Source organism: Theobroma cacao, chromosome 10, assembly GCF_000208745.1.
Source record: "Theobroma cacao cultivar B97-61/B2 chromosome 10, Criollo_cocoa_genome_V2, whole genome shotgun sequence".
Classification (NCBI taxonomy): Eukaryota; Viridiplantae; Streptophyta; class Magnoliopsida; order Malvales; family Malvaceae; genus Theobroma; species Theobroma cacao.
The window spans coordinates 2,820,531-2,839,501 of NC_030859.1; the positions used below are offsets into that span (position 1 = coordinate 2,820,531).

An 18,971-nucleotide genomic window follows, 5' to 3' on the forward strand; every position below is an offset into this window, starting at 1 on the left:
CATAAAATAATGTAAAGGAATATCTAAAATCACAGTTTATGTTAAAAGACCTAGGTTCATCAATCAACACTAGGTATATCCATATGTCAGAGGAAATATACCTTGGATTTGTTAGAAAGTCAAGGCTTACTTGGATTCAAACCTACATCAACACCAATAGACTACAACCATAAACTGAGCAGGGCTGCAAAGGAAGAAAAATTAAATGATCAAACCAGTTATAGACAATTGATAGGAAAGCTTTTATACCTAACATTCACAAGGCCAGACATCACATATGCAGTCCAAGTTCTTTCTCAGTTCATGGAGAAACCAAAAAAGAAACACCTCACAGCAGCTCATAGAGTGCTAAGATATTTAAAAAAAGCTTCAGGGCAAGGGATTTTGATGAAGTCAGATTCCAAGTTAAAGATCTTTACCTATTCAGATAGTGACTGGGTAGGTTGTCTAGAGATTCAAAGATCCATAAGAAGGTATTGCATATTTGTTGGGGAGTCATTGGTAAGCTAGAAATCAAAGAAGTAACAAGTATGAGCCGGAAGATCAACACAAGAAGAGTATAGGTCCATGGCTACCACATGTTGTGAAGTCATTTGGATGAAATCCTTGCTAACTGATCTTGGAGTCATGTCATGATGAAACAATAAATCTTTATTGTGACAATTAGTCAAAACTACTGATGAAGCACATAGAAATGGATTGCCACTTCATAAGGGAGAAAGTCCTAACTGGAATCACCAGACTAGTATACGCACCAACTGAGCTGCAGGTTGCTGATTTATTCACTAAGGCACTGTAGCCAAGGCAATTTTGCAACTTGATGAACAAGATGAACGTTCTCAATGATCACGCTTCCTCTTGAGGAAGAGTGTTAAATGGGAACTGTAAATAAAAAATGCTGGAAATAAGCAAGAATAAAGAATAAGAAGTAGGATGGAAGATGAAGACCACCTGCGAATAAGTGAAGAAGACTGAACAGAGCAGTGTTTTGTGAAGCCAGAAAGAAGGAAATGTGAAGTGCACCGTTTCACTTATGCCCTAACTCTCAACGTTGCTGTTTCTAAAAAACCTAAGATACCTGCCAAACACACTCTAAATCCTAAGTTTATTTTATAATAAACAACATGAACGCTTAGTTATTGCAATGGTTTTTGTTTCTTTTGGCCAAGCTTAGGTATTGCAATTAAAATAAAAGAGTATGAGCACTTGTAGTTAATATAAGCACATGAGAGGGCTTTAATACGTGAGCAATGTAAGAACAAATATTTTGCTTTAAAAGAAAAAAGTTCAGTAGCAACGATAGGTAGAGTACATGTATTTCTTCTATTACTGTGCTTTTAGTCTTCTGGTAGTTGCTGTGCTAATTATAATAGCCACTCTCCAAGCTTCATTTAGTCCACCTGGAGGTGTTTTGGCAGGGAGATAACAGTAGTTCATCTACCTCAGAGGCTGTTAGCTCCAATACCCCCAAAATTATTAACGCCACTAGAGAAGGAAGTTCAATTTCACAAGCATTACCCTGTCAAGGGACAACAGTAATGGGAACTCTTCTATAATTATTTTGGGATGAAAGACTAGGGCAATTTCAATCCGACTTTCAAGATAACTTCTCATCGGGGATTTATATCATTTTATAATTATTTTCATCTCAATTTTACAATTATTAAATTTTAATTATTTTTAAAACATGTACATTTATTAATCACAAAATACTTAATCGACTGTACTAGATTTATATATATATATATATATATATATATACATGGAAAGATAAGTATGAAAAAACAACTTTTTTATTTAAAATTCAAAATATCCTACAATAATTGTGCTTCTAATATAATATGATTTAAATTGGTAATGTCAATCTAGTTAAATGAATTAAAATGCAAAAGTTAAAGTAAATTGGAAGGAACAAAGGCCGATTGTGTAAGATTCCTTTGCCCTAGCTTTAGAAGTTCTCCAATAAAGAATGTAAAAGAGATGTTATACATGCTCTGCTTTTCTTAATCTGCACGCCTAGCATCTTTGCCATTGAACTATGGCCTATGGCTGATACTATTATTTAAAATAAAAAATAAAGTTTTGTTACAAATCCTTAGAGTACTTTTTAAAGTTAATTAATATTTTTATTTATAGTAATACTTTTGTTATAAATTCTAATGTATTAGACAAATATATTACTTAATATTATAACTTTAAAAAGTTTTTTTAAAGTACTAACTTTCTAAATCCGATAAATAATAATATAAAATTTACAATTAATGGCAAAAGCTGCATTAAAATATTTTGTGATCAGCATTCTTCCACATAATCTTTTTATTTGTAATATATATATATATATATATATATATATATATATTTGTGTATATAATATATATTTCTTTTTGGAACACATGACATGCTTAATACCATCTTGGTTTAAAAGTACAATAATGTAAGGGGCAATGAAAATTGTTTAGGAGATTGCACATCAGCCAAAAGCAAAATTCAAAGCCAACCAATACTCAAAATTTTATGCTTGTTGTCGATCTTTATGGAGGCTAAAAGACCCTGACAGAGAATTTGAGAATATCTTAGCTTCCAAGATTGTTGCCAAAAAAAGTGAAGCAGACGAACACCCTTTAGTAGTTTATTTGTCAATGCATGGATAACGCTGTTGCAGCAGATTTTTACAGGCTTCATGGCTAGGGTATTGAGGGAAGCTGCTCGAGCAGGAAACATCGACGCCCTATACGAGCAATTTCAAGAAGATCCACACCTTTTGGAGACCATCGATGCGGTTCCTTTCATTGATACTCCTCTGCACGAAGCTGCAGCTGCAGGGCAAGTTGATTTTGCAGTGGAGATGATGAACTTGAAGCCATCGTTTGCCTCAAAGATTAATCCAGATGGTTTTACCCCATTGCACCTTGCTTTGCAAAAACACCAAACTCAGTTACTATATGAGCTACTGAAAATCAACAAAGACCTGGTTCGAGTCAAGGGGAAAAAAGGTGTGACCCTTCTGCATTACGCAGCTGAACTAGGAGACATTGATCTTTTGGCTAAGTTTCTTGTAGCTTGCCCTCAATGCATCAAAGATGTGACTGTTGGCGGTAAAACTGCTCTGCATATTGCGGCAGAAAACAACCATGTTGAAGCGCTTGAAGTCCTGGCACGTTGGCTACGACGGACTCACAACAAAGATGGTGGATTCTGGGAAATTGAAGTCATGAACTGGAAAGACAAGGATGGCAACACAGTATTGCACGTAGCTGCAGCCAACAGCCAAAATCAAGCAGAGGCACGATCTAATAATCCTCTCTCATTAACTATACTAAATAAGTCTAAATTTTTTTTCCTTATGTTAACTTAATTTGTCAATAAACAGACATTTGTTTTTTCTTTTTTCTTATATGAATCTATGGAGCAGATGATAAGACTCTTGTTGGAATGTGGAATTCGAAGGAACATAATCAATTTGAATGGTTTGACGGCTCTGGATGTTTTACAATGCCAAGGGCAAGTCGACAACAGGAAGGCTGTGGACATTCTAAGACAGGCAGGAGGTTTAAATGCTTCCTCAATTCCAGAATCCACACCCTTGGCTGAGCTCTTTAGTTCAAAGGTTGAATTTTCTGAGAGATTAATGATAATTGTAACTCGGGCCAGACTCAATATACCAAGTGACACACGCAATGCGTTCCTGGTACTAGCCGGGTTAGTAATAACAGCAACCTACCAAGCCATTTTCAACCCGCCCGGCGGTGTTCGACAAGCTGAAGCAGGTCCCACTCAGGTTCCGAGCGGAGCAGGTAGATCAGTTATGGATACAAATAGTTTTCTTTGGTTTTATGTTCCAAACACTGCAGCATTTCTCACCACACTTTTCCTTACGGTTCTGTTTCTGATAATTGGTCCTAATGGTGAATTGGTTCTCTTACCGCTGCTGCCATTGGTCATTTGCTATGTCATGTCGACGCTGGTCATAACCCCAACTGCAACGTTTACTTATTACATTTGGCTTACTTTGGTGATTGCTGTTGCGTCTGGGTGTTGGTTATTTGGGGCTCATCTATATTGGCTTCTGAAAATATGGAAGGTTAACAAGAGTTCGGGAGAACTCACCCTCTCAGTGTTATCTTAAGAGGGGTGGAAACATACACGTCCTCTAGCTTTGGCCTTTGCATAGATAGATGTTCTCAGCATAGAATGTTGAGATGAATTTAAAAATGTTGATTGAATTTATTGCGATTTTTCTAGAGAAATGTTCATTTTCATATCCCCTGGCGCCATCCATGGCATCCTTTTGCTAATTATTTCCATTATCATCATAATGTAAAATCGTTTACCCTTCAAATGCTTGTTTGCAATTTTGGGTTTGCATCTTGCTTAGGCTTGGACTAAAGGCTGGCCCAAGCTTTTCTTTTCTATTTTTTTTCGCTAAATAGTCCCATCTAATCTAACTCATAAAGCTCATAAGATTTTTCAAAAACTTATGTGTACTGTAAGGTACTATATAACGTTTATATTTATAAGTGATAGATTTTTATATAACTTTTTTTATAATTAAATATTTTAATATTATAAAAAAACTCATTAACAACCCACTAAGCATGCTCAAATGCATAAAGACAAGCACGTATATAACAAAAATATCCAATTCTCTATATTGTCCTTTGTATCAATTGGAGATAGGAGACGCTGGGAGGGAATTAAGAATCTTAATCCGCATCAGTTGAGTTTTGTCCAGGGCACTCAATGGGACTTTTGAATATCATATGGTCGCAAGTGCTATCCAGCCTTCAATATATATTTTAAAAACCAGGATAAAGTAATGAGAGAGAGTTGTCATCTTAGTGCTCCTAATTATTGAAAATTTTATAACATATACTACTTTTTTTTCCAAGAGAACTCCTTTATTCTACCTTTTCTGTTTTTTAATCTTTCCCGGTTGACTAAACGCCACCCACGTTTTTCCTTGTAAGTTCGTCAAGGTACCGCTATGCATCCTCTCTTTACTCTTTCAATTGCTGTTTCAACTACACTCTAATTAGCCAAAGCCCTCACTACCTATCAATTTATCGTTGTTCTAAGCCTTCTCACCTCACTGTGATTACCGGATGGATGGGAGCTGCTCAACTCTTTATTTTTAAGTGAATTTCCTCCATGCTTTCTTAATTACACTTTTCTGTTTTCGGCCTGTCATTGTAATTTCGCTAATCTTGTTATGGAAGAAAGTTTGAGGAGGGCTGCTCAAGAAGGAAACATCGTTGAATTATATGCATCAATCCAAAGAGATGGAGTTTGTCAACACTCCATTACACATAGCTGCAGCTGAAGGGTGCATTGACTTTGCAATGGAGATAATGATCTTAAAGCCGTCATTTGCTAGGAAGCTAAACCAAGAAGGCTTTAGTCCCATTCACCTCGCAGTGGAAAAGGGGCATAAAGAGCTGGCGTTACAACTCATCCAAAATAATAAAAATCTTGTCCGTGTCAAAGGAAAGCAAGGTGAGACTCCTTTCCACAATGCAATAACGAGTGAACAAAATCTTGATCTCTTAACTAGATTTCTGGAGGCTTGTCCTGAATGCATCCAAGATATGACAACTAAAAACGAGACTCCTTTGCACATTGCAACGGGAAACAATAGATTAGAGGCTCTTGAACTCCTCTGCCGGATGCTTAGGAAGAGTGACTATTGTCAGGATGTGGTGAACCAAAAAGACAGGAATGAAGACACTGCCTTGCACATAGCTTGACGAAATAATCAACCCCAGGTCGGATCTCATCCCTCTAACTAATTTTACTTTTACTAAAAAATGAATGGATTCTGTAATTGGTATTGTATTTCATGGTCAATTGATTGTGGCTTTTATTTATGTCTCAATACTCTCAATCAAGCAGATGCTCAAACTGCTATTAAACTGCAAGGCTGATAAGCTTAAAACTAATCAGGCTGGTTCGACGGCACTGGCTATTGCCCACGAACTTAATAACAGAGAGAGCGTTAATATTCTGCGTGGTTGGCGGAGGGCAAGAGTTCAAGAACAAATGTTTAAGACTGTGACGAAGGAATCAGAAGTAATTTTTTTGGGTATGGCAAGGTGATAGCTCCTCAAACTCCAATTTCACTGTAGGATATGATCAAAAATTTCCGGGTACATCGGTCATGGATGAAGTTGATTTACTTCAATTTTATATTCCAGCCTATACTGTCTTCATAGTAGCGTTTTTCCTAACATTGGGTCTCCTTAAACCTTTCCCTCCTGGCTTCAGGACTTCTCTTCAAGTACTTCTTGCATTTCTTGCTATATCCTTCGACCAATCAATAACTTTCATATCGCCAACTGATTTAGCATATCTAGTCATCTGTACATTTTCAACATTGGTTTTTATTTGTACGATGTTCATGTGTATTGCTTACCGAGTATAAAAAATTAGCGTTTTAATTCTAGGATGCTGGTTAGCACCTGGTATGTATGGTCCATCTTGGATAGGAATCCTTTTAATTACGGAGTTCTGCTTATTTCTCGGTCTATATGATCTATTTTGGATAGGATCCATTTTAATTCAAAGATGCATTACAGCAATATTTGAATTTTATTACATCTTGATTGTAGATATAATAGCTCCAATGTTGGTCTGTTTTTACTTGGTCTGTTTCTATTCTGCTTAGAAGTAACACGATGAGAACGTTGGTTGACATCGCACCCCTCAAGATATACGGACACCTAATGTTGAATGAAGACATAAAAAGATGGCTGCCCCTGGATCTAGATATTTCCAATTCCCGGTTCTGTATCTTTATTTGTTGTATCACAATGTACCGCCCATAAATTCAGTTCCTCCTGTATAAAATCATCTCTACTTTTTAGTTTATCTTTTGTTTTACTTTATTTCGTTTATAATTTGTGCTCATATGTTATTAATATTCTTTTTGTTTTAAATTAAACTTTGCGTTTTCACTTATCATAAAAATTTTGACAAAAAATATTAGCATTTATTGTAAATTATTTTATGTATAGTATTTTTTTAAAAAAATTATCTTTAAGTAATAGACTTTGGGGTTAAGGTTTTTTTTATTTTTGTTGTCATTTACTTCTGTTGGTGTGGAGGGGATCCAGTCTTGAGATCCCAAAGAGTATTATCTTGGGTCCTGCGCAGAGGCGGAGGGAGGGGGAGCTAGCAGGGCCCCCGCCCTTTCCAAAGATGTTAAAAGTTTATAATTTTTTTATTTTGTTTTAAATATTTATAATTTTACTCTTAATTGTACACTGCTACTTCTGCGGGCCAGGCCTTGGTGCCACCACAAGTCTCCTGTAACAGGGCCGGTGACTTGATGTCTCCATTTAGGGAAGAAAATCACTGGCAACGTAACTGTTCGGGTTGTTAATAGGTTAAGTAGTATTATAATTAAAATAGTAATACTAATTGAAAATTTTTTATTTAAATATATTAGAAAAGTATTAAAAATAAATTCAATATAATTTTATTTTAAAAATTATTAAATATCATCATTAGTAAAATTATGTTATTATTATTATAATACCCCTCACAAAATAAATCAATAAAATATTTTTTGAAAATAAAGTAGATATATTTTAATTAGTGTCAGATTACGTTATCACATTTAAAAGAAAATCAATCAATTTTACCTTATTGTATTTAAAAAAAAACAATCAATTAATCTTATCATGTTTTAAAATAAAAATAATCAATTTTATCTCAATACGTTTAAAAGAAAAGGCAAAAAACTCATGTTAGTTTATTTCATTGGATTCAAACGATAGGCAATCAGAAGAGCTTAACACCAAGGAAGAAGAAAGACAGAGGAAACAGAAAATTATTCAAGGGATTTCTGATTAAAATATGTTTAGGGTTGTATTTCATAGTTTGGATACAAAAATTTCAAATTATTTATATGTTTTAAAATTTTATTTAAACCCAATACTTTTTCGATGACTTTCTGGTGGCATAATGAGTACCAATGGAAAGGTCTTGAAATATCTTTTCAATGATTTTTATAGCATCTCGTTTGGTCTTACGGTTAGGAAAATAAGAATTTTTGAAATTAATTGAAAATCTAGTTTTTAACAGTTTTAACAACCCAACTTTGAATAACCAGAACTTCATATTCCGGTAACATTTTTGATCGTTTCTTTGAGGGTTTTTGTAGTATGAAATGAGATGTTTAATTTGGTGTCAATGGCTTGGTTAGGAGCTTTCTGTGTTAATAGAATTAAAACCTCAAAGTAAGCTCATTGACAATGAAAATCTAAAAGTCTGAGTATTTTTGTAATGATTTTGAGAATTTTGACTTTCAAAACTTGAGAATTTTGTGTTCTTTTTAATCAAAAAATTTTGGTGTTATAGTATGATGTGAATACTTCATATTGGTATTGATTTTATCACTGGAAATAATTCAGGTTAAAAGTTATAAGAGCTTAAATTAAGTCAAATGGCCATCTAGATTCTAAAAATTTTAAAAAATAAAAAAATTAATTTTTTTAAAATATGATATTAATTAATATGTGATAAATTATGTTGTAAACTGCATAAATATTGGATATGTGATTTCTACTGTATTTTTATTTCTAAAAGTATATATATTTACATTTTATAAATTTATTTCTTAAATTAGTAAATTTTATTAAAATATCAAAATTTAATGAAAAATTATAAATATGATTTTTTTATGAATGAAATTAGTGTGATCTTTCTATCAGAAATTAAAAATCTTTCCTGATTTTATTATTTAAGTTTAAATTCTCAACTTTATTTGAAATTTTATTGATTCAAAAATATATATAATAATAAAATATTATCTTATCAATTGAAAATGTTTTTAAATTATAATAGAGGTTGCTATACATCCTAAGTGCTTATAATGGCCAATGGAAGTCACCTTGTAGGATTTGTTTGCAAATTCAGTTCTGATTTTGTATGTATTTTCTTGTTATATTAGGCAACTAGGAGGATTATCTAATTTGCTGCTTGAAAGTAAACTTGACAAAATCAGGTAAGTGACCAATATCCCTTCGGTGTTTTCACATCCTAAAAAAATTAACCTCAATGTGAATTTGTACATGATATATGATATTTTGTCCTATGATTTATTAAAATTGGGTTGAGCATGCAAAATGTATATGTATATGTATATAAGTTTTATGTATTAGATTTAGAATGTGGCTTATGCAAAACGTGATTTCTTATTTTGAAATTTGTATATAACTTTGTATAATGTATGCATATATATTTTCGTGAATATAAACATAAATATTTAGTTTGAAACAAATATGCTTTTAAGGTGTATGAGATATGCTTGAGAAAGTTGATATACTGTTTTATAAAATTTGAGTAATCTAAAAATATATGTTTTTGTTTTGTCTCCTAGTATGGCTATGCTCTAACCTTGCCAATGGGGGTTAAATGTTGACTATGTCGACATGTATTCTGTTATTAGAGATTGATCTCTCAATCGTACCACCGATTACAGAATAGTGGCACTTATGATATCTGTTCAGTGCAACCAATAGTTACTTTTGATATATTTCTGACCCGTGCCATCGGGGTTAATCATGGATTTATTTTTTACCTATACCACAGGGATTAAGTGTGGTTGTAATATGTTACAGAAGACTATTAAAATTTAAAATATTTGTGAAATATGTTTGTTCTGTTATCTGAAAGTAGAAATTTTAAAGTATTTGATTTTAAATAAGATTACCTAATAATTTATTTTGATATTTATATTAATGACATTTTGGTCTAAATGTTTTAAGTATGTTTAACCCGACTGAAGGGATGTTAGTTACTTGCTGAGTAGTTGGACTCACTTCTTCCTTCAAAATTTTTTTCAGGTTATGATTTGATCAACTACGTAGAAATTTTGAAGAGTGATGTTTAATCTAGCAGTATTTAAATTATTTAGGATTTATTTAAATATTATGAACATTGAACTGTCTTAATTAGTATTCAGACTTCTATCTTGACATAATAGCCTTATGGTTTTGTAAACTTAATTTTAAATATTGTCGAATTATGATCTTTTGAATTTTCTATCGATAGATTTAGTTTTATGAATCACTATATTCTTCAAGTATTTTAGTTTTTTTTAGATAGTGTTATAAGGTATATGTATTAAAACCTTCCATGTCTGTAAGATTACATCTTACAAGTATATGGCGTCTATCGTGCCTCGAGTCAGAGGCATGACAATTATTCAAAATTTGAGTCTTGTAAAATAATTTTTTATATTTTAAAATATTTTTTCATAACTTATTTAGACAAAAACTTGTTAAAAATTATTACTCATTTTTCAATAACATATTCAACAACTAACAATTTGACAAATTTCTATTCATTGATCAAAATTAAGTATAAATATTTACAAATCACATAAAATTAAATAATCAAATAATATATTTACAAAATAAATAAATAAATTCATAATTTCAATATATTGTTTAATAAGCAATACTATTTTCTATTAGAAAGATTTTTTTTTGGTCCCAAATTATTAAATTAATTAAAAAATATTTACGCATAAAATATTTAAAAACTTTATTTATGTTGAAAATTATTTACAATTGAACAAATAAAATATAGATGAGTTGCTTTAAAAAAATAAAAAATGCAAACAAAGATTAGGAAGAGAAGTTTGTTTGCAAGTCTTAAAAGTAATATTTGAATTTTTGAAAAGGAAGAGTATAGTTTAAGTTTTAATTTTTTTAATAAAATTTTAAATTATAATTTTTTTAATTTTTTAGTATATAAATTATTTTTTTAATAAATTTACTTTTATCAAAAAAATTTTATCTCACTTTTTATTAAATTATAAAAAAATTATTGAATTTTTTATTGTTATTAATTATGTAAAATTCTAAATAAATAATATATTTAAAATAAATTTTTAACAATTGAATGACATCACGTGACACCACTTTATATAGGTGGGTCCGCCAGTGATTGTCAGCTACAGCCCTCCCTGTTAAGGCTGAGGCTCTAGATGCCTTTATTCCCTAGCTTTTTTTTAGGTGTCTTTTGAAGCTTTGATACCTTTACCCCATTCAAATAAGCACACTTAAGGAGAGAATGAGAGCACAAAGGAAGTATGCATCTGATTCATACGCGGCGCTAAAGTTGAAGCAACTTTATATTGAAATAATCATGCTACAAAATTGGATAAATTTGCAGATAAATAACTATTTAGGACCCCAACACTTTTTTAAGTCTAATGTTGAATGTAGAGCCAATCCTCATTTTGATATCACTTTTAACATGGTGTCGGTTTCCTATCAATTTATTAATAGAAGTTGACATTGGAAATTGATATGTTGTTAGTTTCGTTGGCAGCTACCACCGGGTAAAATTTGCACGTGTAATTATCTACGTAATCAAGTTCTTTGTTGTTTTTTGTCTTTTTAATTTTCTCATTTTTAAATGTAGTTTGACTAGAATTAATTAGATTAGTATATCTAATTAATTCTAATTAAATATAATTAGATTAGTATATCTTGATTTATAAATCAAGATAACAGCAATCAATATCCAAGAATTTTAATTAATTCTAATTAACGAATCTGCCAAGAATTTTGCTTCCTCAATATCCAAGCCTAGACCCATGGCTAAGCTCTATAAATCAAAGGCTGAATTTTCTAAAAAATTAATGATGATTGTAACTCAGGGCCAGACTCAATATATCAAGTGACACACAATGCATTCCTAGTACAAGTAAGGTTGGTAATAACAGCAATCTACCGAGCCATTTGTAACACGTCGGATGGTGTTCGACAAGCCAAGCAGGTTCTAGTGAGGTTTCAAATGGAGCAGGCAAATCAATCATGGATCCAAATAGGTTTCTTTTGTTTTATATTCAAAACACTGCAGCATTTCTCATCGTGCTTTTCCTTATGATTCTGTTTCTAATAAATGGTCTTTTCAGCGAAGTGGTTCTTTTTGTTGAAGTTAATGCTTACATATATCAAGTGGACAAAATGACAAGTGACAATCTACTTGGATATCATGCATGTTTGTATGTGTTTTACTTAGTGTTGAAGACCACTATGTGGAGTTATGTATGTCACTATGATAATCATGTTTTATACTTGTTTCTTATGTATTAACAAATGTTATATCTATTGATAATATGCGTTAATGAAGTTGTGTATATATATATTGAATATGAATGAAATTATTGTGGCCTTTTCTCTTTGTTCATCTTTGTTTAAGAGATATAAAATAGAGGTTGTGTTATAGCAGTCATTTACTCTCTTTCTCTCAAAACACAACATGGTATCAACTCTCAATTTGAGTTCTTAGGGGACCAAAACTCTAAATATCACCACAAAACCCTCCAAGCAACAACCCACCCTTAAAGCATGGCAAATACCAATATCTTCTCTCTTTAAACATCACCATTAAGGGAGTTTGAGGTCATGAAGATGAAGGAAAATGAAACTTTGAAGTACTGCAAAGATGAGGTAATGCAAATAACAAATCGGGTGAGATTGTTGGGTGAGAATAATCTACAAAAAAATGTTGTGAAGAAGGTTTCAGAAAACGCCTTGAGTGCAAAATTCAAAGGCAAAGTCAAGAGTAACCCAACACCAAGAAAGAAACCTAGTGAGTCAAAGGAGAAAGAAAAGAGAGGTCATCAACAAAACAAGTCTCAGCTCAAGAAGAACAAGTTTCAAATTTGTTTACACAAGCAAGGAACAATAGCATAGACTACTTTTGAAGTTGAGTATATCATAGATGTTATAGCTGCAAACCAAGCTACATGGATGAGGAAAGTACTCCTCCATTTTGGAATGCCTCAAACAGAACCAACTGAGTTGTTTGTGGATAATAAATTGACAATTGTTACTGTCAAAAATCCAGTCTTCTATGGAAGAACAAAAACACATCAGTGTCAAATATCATCTATTGAGTGATGTTGAAAAATGTGATGAAGTGCTTATTCATCACTTCAGTTTTGAAGAATAGTTCACTGACATGTTGACCAAATCACTGAGGTAGCCAAAGTTCAGCTATTATAGAGATTAACTAAAGGTTCTCCAAGCAATCATTAAGGGAGAATGTTGAAGTTAATGCTTGCATGTATCAAGTGGACAAAATGACAAGTGACAATCGATTTAGATATCATGCATGTTTATATATGTTTTGCTTGGTGTTGAAAACCACTACGTGGAGCTATGCATGTCACTATGATAATCATGTTTTACACTTGTTTCTCATGTATTAAGAAGTGTTATATCTATTGATAATATGTGTTAATGAAGCTGTGTATATATATATTGACTATGAATGAAACTAGTGTGGTCTTCTCTCTTTGCTCATCTTTGTTTAAGAGATATAAAATCGAGATTGTGTTATAGGGGACATTTACTCTCTTTCTCTCAAAACACAACATATCGTTGCTGCAAAGTTTACTTATTTCATTTGGCTTACTTTGGTGCTTGCTATTGCATCTGGGTGTTGGTTATTTGGGGCTTATCTATATTGGTTGATGAAAATAAGGAAGGTTAATAGGAGTTCAGGAGAACTCAACGTCTTAGGGTTATCTTGAAAGGGACGGAAACATACACATCCTTTAGCATTGGCCTTTGCATAGATAGACGTTTTCAGCATAAAATGTTGAGATGAATTTGACAATTATGATTGAATTTTTTGTGGTTTATTCAAGAATGTTCATCTTCATATCTCCTGCCATTCATGGCATCCTTTTGCTAATTATTTCCGTTTTCATCAAGAAATAAAAACGTTAACTTCAAATGCTTGTTCATAATTGGGTTCATGTCTTGCTTAGGGCTTCTTTTTTTTCTGTTGAATGGTCAGATCTAATCTAAATCAACAAGTTCCAAAGGTTTTTTAAGATATTTTTTAAACACAAACACAGGATCATCGGTTAATTGCATAAGTTGACATTAAAAACGCATCACTTACCGCTATAACCATATAATTATTTTATAATAACTTTATAATCATGTAAAATTTATCAAATATTAATATAAAGTTTATATCTAAGGAATAGATTTTTACATGATTTTTCCTTATAATTAAAATATTTAATATTATAAAAAAATTCCCATTAACGACCCACTAAGCCTAAAGCCTACTCAAATGCAAAAACACAAGCACGTTTATGATAAAAATTTACACTTTTCTACTTCTTCCTTTGTTCAATTGATCCCTTGAAGATGAGAGACACTAAGAGGGAAGAATGTAAGAAGAAAAAAATTTATCTTAATCCTTATCAATTGATTTTTCTACCATACTTTTATTGTTAAGTAAATTTGGATAAGTTGAGTTCCGATGATTGAATGGGATATAGCCACAAGTGCTATCCAGCTTTCAATAGATATTTTGAAACCAGAATAAAGTAGAGACAGCGAGATCCTTTCAGCGAAGAGTACTTTGTCTCCACGACTACTTTTGTTATGCCTTTTCTGTTTAGTCACCTTTCCTGATTGACTTTAATTGACCGACACAACAATGTCCTGTGCACCCTCTCTTTACTCTTTTAATCAATTACCGTCAGTGGCCTTACGATTGCCTGTCAATTTATCGTTATCCTAAGCCCTCTCTTCTTACTATGTTTACTGGATGGAGGGGACCTGCTCAACTTTTTTTTTTGATTATGTGAAACCAAGCCGAATGTCTTCAATGCTTTCTTAGTTTTATGTGCTTAATATCTTCTTCTATTTTCAGCACGTCATTGTAATTTGGCTCCCCTGATATGGATGAAAGTTTGAAGAGAGCTGCACAAGAAGGAAATATTGTTGAATTATATGCATCAATCCAAAGAGATGGAAATATTTTGAGGCACATCGATGAGATTGAGTTCGTTGACACTCCATTACACATAGCTGCAGCTCAAGGGTGCATTGATTTTGCAATGGAGATAATGATCTTAAAGCCCTCATTCGCTAGGAAGCTAAACCACGAAGGGTTTAGTCCCATTCACCTTGCGGTGGAAAAGGGGCATAAAGAACTGGCGCTACATCTCATGCAAAATGACAAAAATCTTGTTCGTGTCAAAGGGAAGCGGGGTGAGACTCCTTTGCACTATGCAATACCAAGAGAACAAAATTTTGATCTCTTGGCCAGATTTCTTGAGGCTTGTCCTGAATGCGTCCGGGATATGACAACCACAAACCAGACTGCTTTGCATATTGCAACGAGACACAATAGATTAGAGGCTCTTGAACTCCTATGTCGGATGCTTAGGAAGAGTGACTATTGTGAGGATGTGGTGAACCAGAAAGACAGGAATGGCGACACTGCCTTGCACATAGCTGCGCGCAATAATCAGTCCAAGGTCCGATCTCTTCCCCTCTTAATTAGTTTTACTTTTATCAAAAAAGAATGGATTAATTCTTTAATTTGGGATTGTATTTCATGGTCAATTGATTGTGGCTTTTGTTTGTGTCTCGAACTCTCTATCAAACAGATGCTCAAACTGCTATTAAAATGCAAGGCTGATAAGCATGCGATCAATCAAGCTGGTTCAACAGCAGTGGCTGTTGCAAACGAACTTAATAACATAGAGAGCAGCAATATTTTGCATGGTTGGGGAAGTGCAAGAGTTTTGAACTTTAAATATAAAATTCAGAAACAAATTGTCAAGCATGTGACAAAGGCATCAGAAGTAATTTTTCAAGGTATGGACAGTGTCTCAAGTGAGGATCGCAACGCCTTACTAGTAATTTTAGGATTGCTTCTAACAGCTACCTACCAAGCCAGTATTAGCCCGCCTGGTAGTGTTTGGCAAGGTGATGGCTCCTCAAACTCCAATTCCACTGTAGGACATCATGAAAAATTACCAGGCAAATCGGTCATGGATCAAGTTGATTTCCTTACTTTTTATATTCCAGCCTATACTGTCTTCATAGTAGCGTTTTTCCTAACATTGGGCCTCCTTAAACCTTTCCCCCATGGTTTCAGGACTTCTCTTCAAGTACTGCTCGCATTTCTTGCTATATCTTTTGACGAATCAATAAATTTCATAGCGCCAACTAATTTAGCATATCGAGTTATGTGTTTGTTTTCAACGTTGGTTTTTGTTTTAATGATGGTCATGTGTGTTGCTTACCGGGTATCAAAAATTAGCGTTTTCTTTCTAGGGTGTTGGTTAGTGCCTGGTCTGTATGGTCCATTTCAGATAGGATCCTATTTAATTATAGGGTGCTGGTTATTCCTTAGTCTATATGATCTATTCTGGTTAGGATCCACTTTAATTGTAGGATGCGGTTTAATACTACAACGGTTTCATTACATCTGGATGGTTGTTGCTATAGTTCCAGTACCCATGGTATTACTTGCTTTGTTTCTATTGTGGATTGAAGTAGTGCGATGAGAACGTGGGTTGACATGCTACCCCTCACAATATATGAACGTTAAAGCTGAATGAAGCTTTAAAGATGGCCGCCACTGCATCTACTACATATTTTTTATTTCCAGTCTTATATATCTATTTGTTGTATCATCAATAAATTCAGTTCCTCTTACATAAACTCTTCTCCACATTTTGCTTTATCATTTCATCTACTTTCTTTTGCTCATAATTTTTGCTGATGTATTATTATGAAATTAATACTCCTCCTATCTCAAATTGAAAATTCACATTTGACTGGCACAAAAATATTGACCATAAATTATTTTATGTATATTATTGATAAACTATATAATTTTTAATTTCAAAAAATAAACATAAATATATATAATAAAAAATAATATGAAACAAAAAAAAGAGCTATAACTTATAGATGCTCAAGATTCAATTTCTTTCACAAAATCACACTATTGCTTAATTACGGAAAAAAAAAAGATAAAATATCCAGACATTTTTAAGTTTTAATCAAAATTACTTTTCAAAAAAAAATTTTAATCAAAATTTAATGAAAGTTTATTAATTTGAGAAATTGATATTCCGTCTCAAAAAAATATTTATTATTGAACATATAAGTCCAATCATTAGGCCTTACCACCCATGTCAAGCCTATTCTGTTTTTTTTTTACTCTTTCCCTGTTGTATATAATTGAGTGATTAAACAAGTTTTCAATAGGTTAAGGTCCATCCATTAAAAAAGTTGAGGTCCATGACATCCAAATGAAAATTTAAAACTATTGCATCTAGAACAGGATTAAATTAAATATTAAGTATTTGAAAAATTCGGAGAAAGATTATTCACATTTTGTTATCTTATTGGTTCAAAATAGTTGGATGAGAGAAGATTTTATAATAATTCTCCCTAAATAGAAAATCACAAAAATGAAATCAAAATCATGAAAAATTATTAGATAAATCATTCTTTATCACTGTTAGTTATAAATTGGACAAATTAAAATATAACACTTAAAAGTGATCCCTTGAAGATGAGAGACGCTAGGAGGGAAGAATGTAAGAAGAAGAATGTTAGAAACCTAATGGGTCAAACACATTAAGTGACATGATTGAAATTAAATAAGGATAATTAATTAAGTTGGACTTATTAAAAAAAATCAAAATAAAGTGAAAAATTAATTAAATTCACAGAGATTTAATTAAATTAAAATACATATGCTATATATAAAGTTATAACTTAGTCTGGCTATATAAATATGTTATGTTAGTAAATTAAAACTCAAAACCTCCAATCACTTATCAATCGTTTCATAAAATAAGAAAAGAAAAATAGTTTTCCTTATTTGACAAAAAAATGATTCGGTAAGTATTTTGGTCTTTTTGTTTTAGAAACAAAATTTGCTAGTACAAGTAAAAAATTCTACTTTTGAGAAGGTCTTATTTGGTCATTGTATGGATTACTGTTAGAGGCCAAACACTTGAGTGACTGAAGTTTTGACAAATCCTAAAGGTAAAGAAGAAAAGATTTTGATTTAATTAGGCTCTTGATTACAATATTTAGAGTAAGATATATAATTCTTACTTATGAATATTCATAATTAAATTAAAAATTACATTAAAAACACAAATATTGATCTTATAGGATTTGATCGTTTCTCTGATTAAATGCTAATTTATTATTCCGTTGCATTATATTTTTAATTTCTTGATTATTTTCATATTTGAGCATGAGATCGAATCTTAGTACTAATATCATTTCTTATTTTCAGCACGTCATTGTAATTTGGCTCTCTTGATATGGATGAAAGTTTGAAGAGAGCTGCACAAGAAGGAAATACTGTTGAATTATATGCATCAATCCAAAGAGATGGAAATGTTATGAGACACATCGATCAGATGGAGTTCGTTGACACTCCATTACAAATAGCTGCAGCTCAAGGGTGCATTGATTTTGCAATGGAGACAATGATCTTAAAGCCGTCATTCGCTAGGAAGCTAAACCAGGAAGGCTTTAGTCCCATTCACCTTGCAGTGGAAAATGGGCATAAAGAGCTGGCGCTACATCTCATGCAAAATGACAAAAATCTTGTTCGTCTCAAAGGGAAGCGGGGTGAGACTGTAATGGACTGACTAAACAAGTTTTCAATAAGTTAAGGTCCATCCATCAAAAAAATTAAAAAAGTTGAGGTCCAGGACATCCAAATGAAAATTTCATATTATTACATCTAGCACCGAATTAAATTAAATATGAAGTTTTTGAAAGATTTGGTGATAGATTATTCACACTTTGTTATCTTATTGGTTCGAAATAATTGGATGAGAGAAAATTTTATAATAATTCTCCCTAAATAGAAAATCCCAATAAATGAAATCAGAATCATGAAAAATTATTAGATAAATCATTCTTTATCACTGTTAGTTATAAATTGGACAAATTAAAATGTAACACATAAAAGTGATCCATTGAAGAAGAAGAAAATTTATCCTAATCCTAATCAGTTGATTTTTGTACCATACTTTTATTGTTAACAATTACATATTACAATAGTATTAAGTAATTTTTAACAAGTTGAGGTCCAGGGCATTCAACGGGACGCGTTGAATATTATATAGCCCCAAGTGCTATCCAGCATTCCTC

The 18,971-nt window shown here is 32.2% G+C and overlaps 3 protein-coding genes across 3 annotated transcripts in view; all 3 read left to right on the forward strand.

The window, feature by feature from the left end:
* The window catches only part of LOC18586215 (serine/threonine-protein phosphatase 6 regulatory ankyrin repeat subunit B), an 87,546-nt gene that overhangs the window by 3,476 nt on the left and 65,099 nt on the right, over window positions 1-18,971 (forward strand). The window lies entirely within an intron of this gene.
* On the forward strand, window positions 2,577-4,324 carry LOC18586211 (ankyrin repeat-containing protein At5g02620). Its single transcript, XM_018129263.1, has 2 exons — window positions 2,577-3,283; window positions 3,413-4,324. Exons 1-2 carry the CDS (start codon window positions 2,681-2,683, stop codon window positions 4,124-4,126), a joined length of 1,317 nt encoding a protein of 438 aa, XP_017984752.1. The 5' UTR covers window positions 2,577-2,680; the 3' UTR covers window positions 4,127-4,324.
* LOC18586218 (ankyrin repeat-containing protein At3g12360) lies at window positions 14,572-16,496 on the forward strand. Its single transcript, XM_018129256.1, has 2 exons — window positions 14,572-15,307; window positions 15,440-16,496. The coding sequence occupies exons 1-2, from the start codon at window positions 14,726-14,728 to the stop codon at window positions 16,343-16,345; spliced, it is 1,488 nt and encodes a 495-aa protein (XP_017984745.1). The 5' UTR covers window positions 14,572-14,725; the 3' UTR covers window positions 16,346-16,496.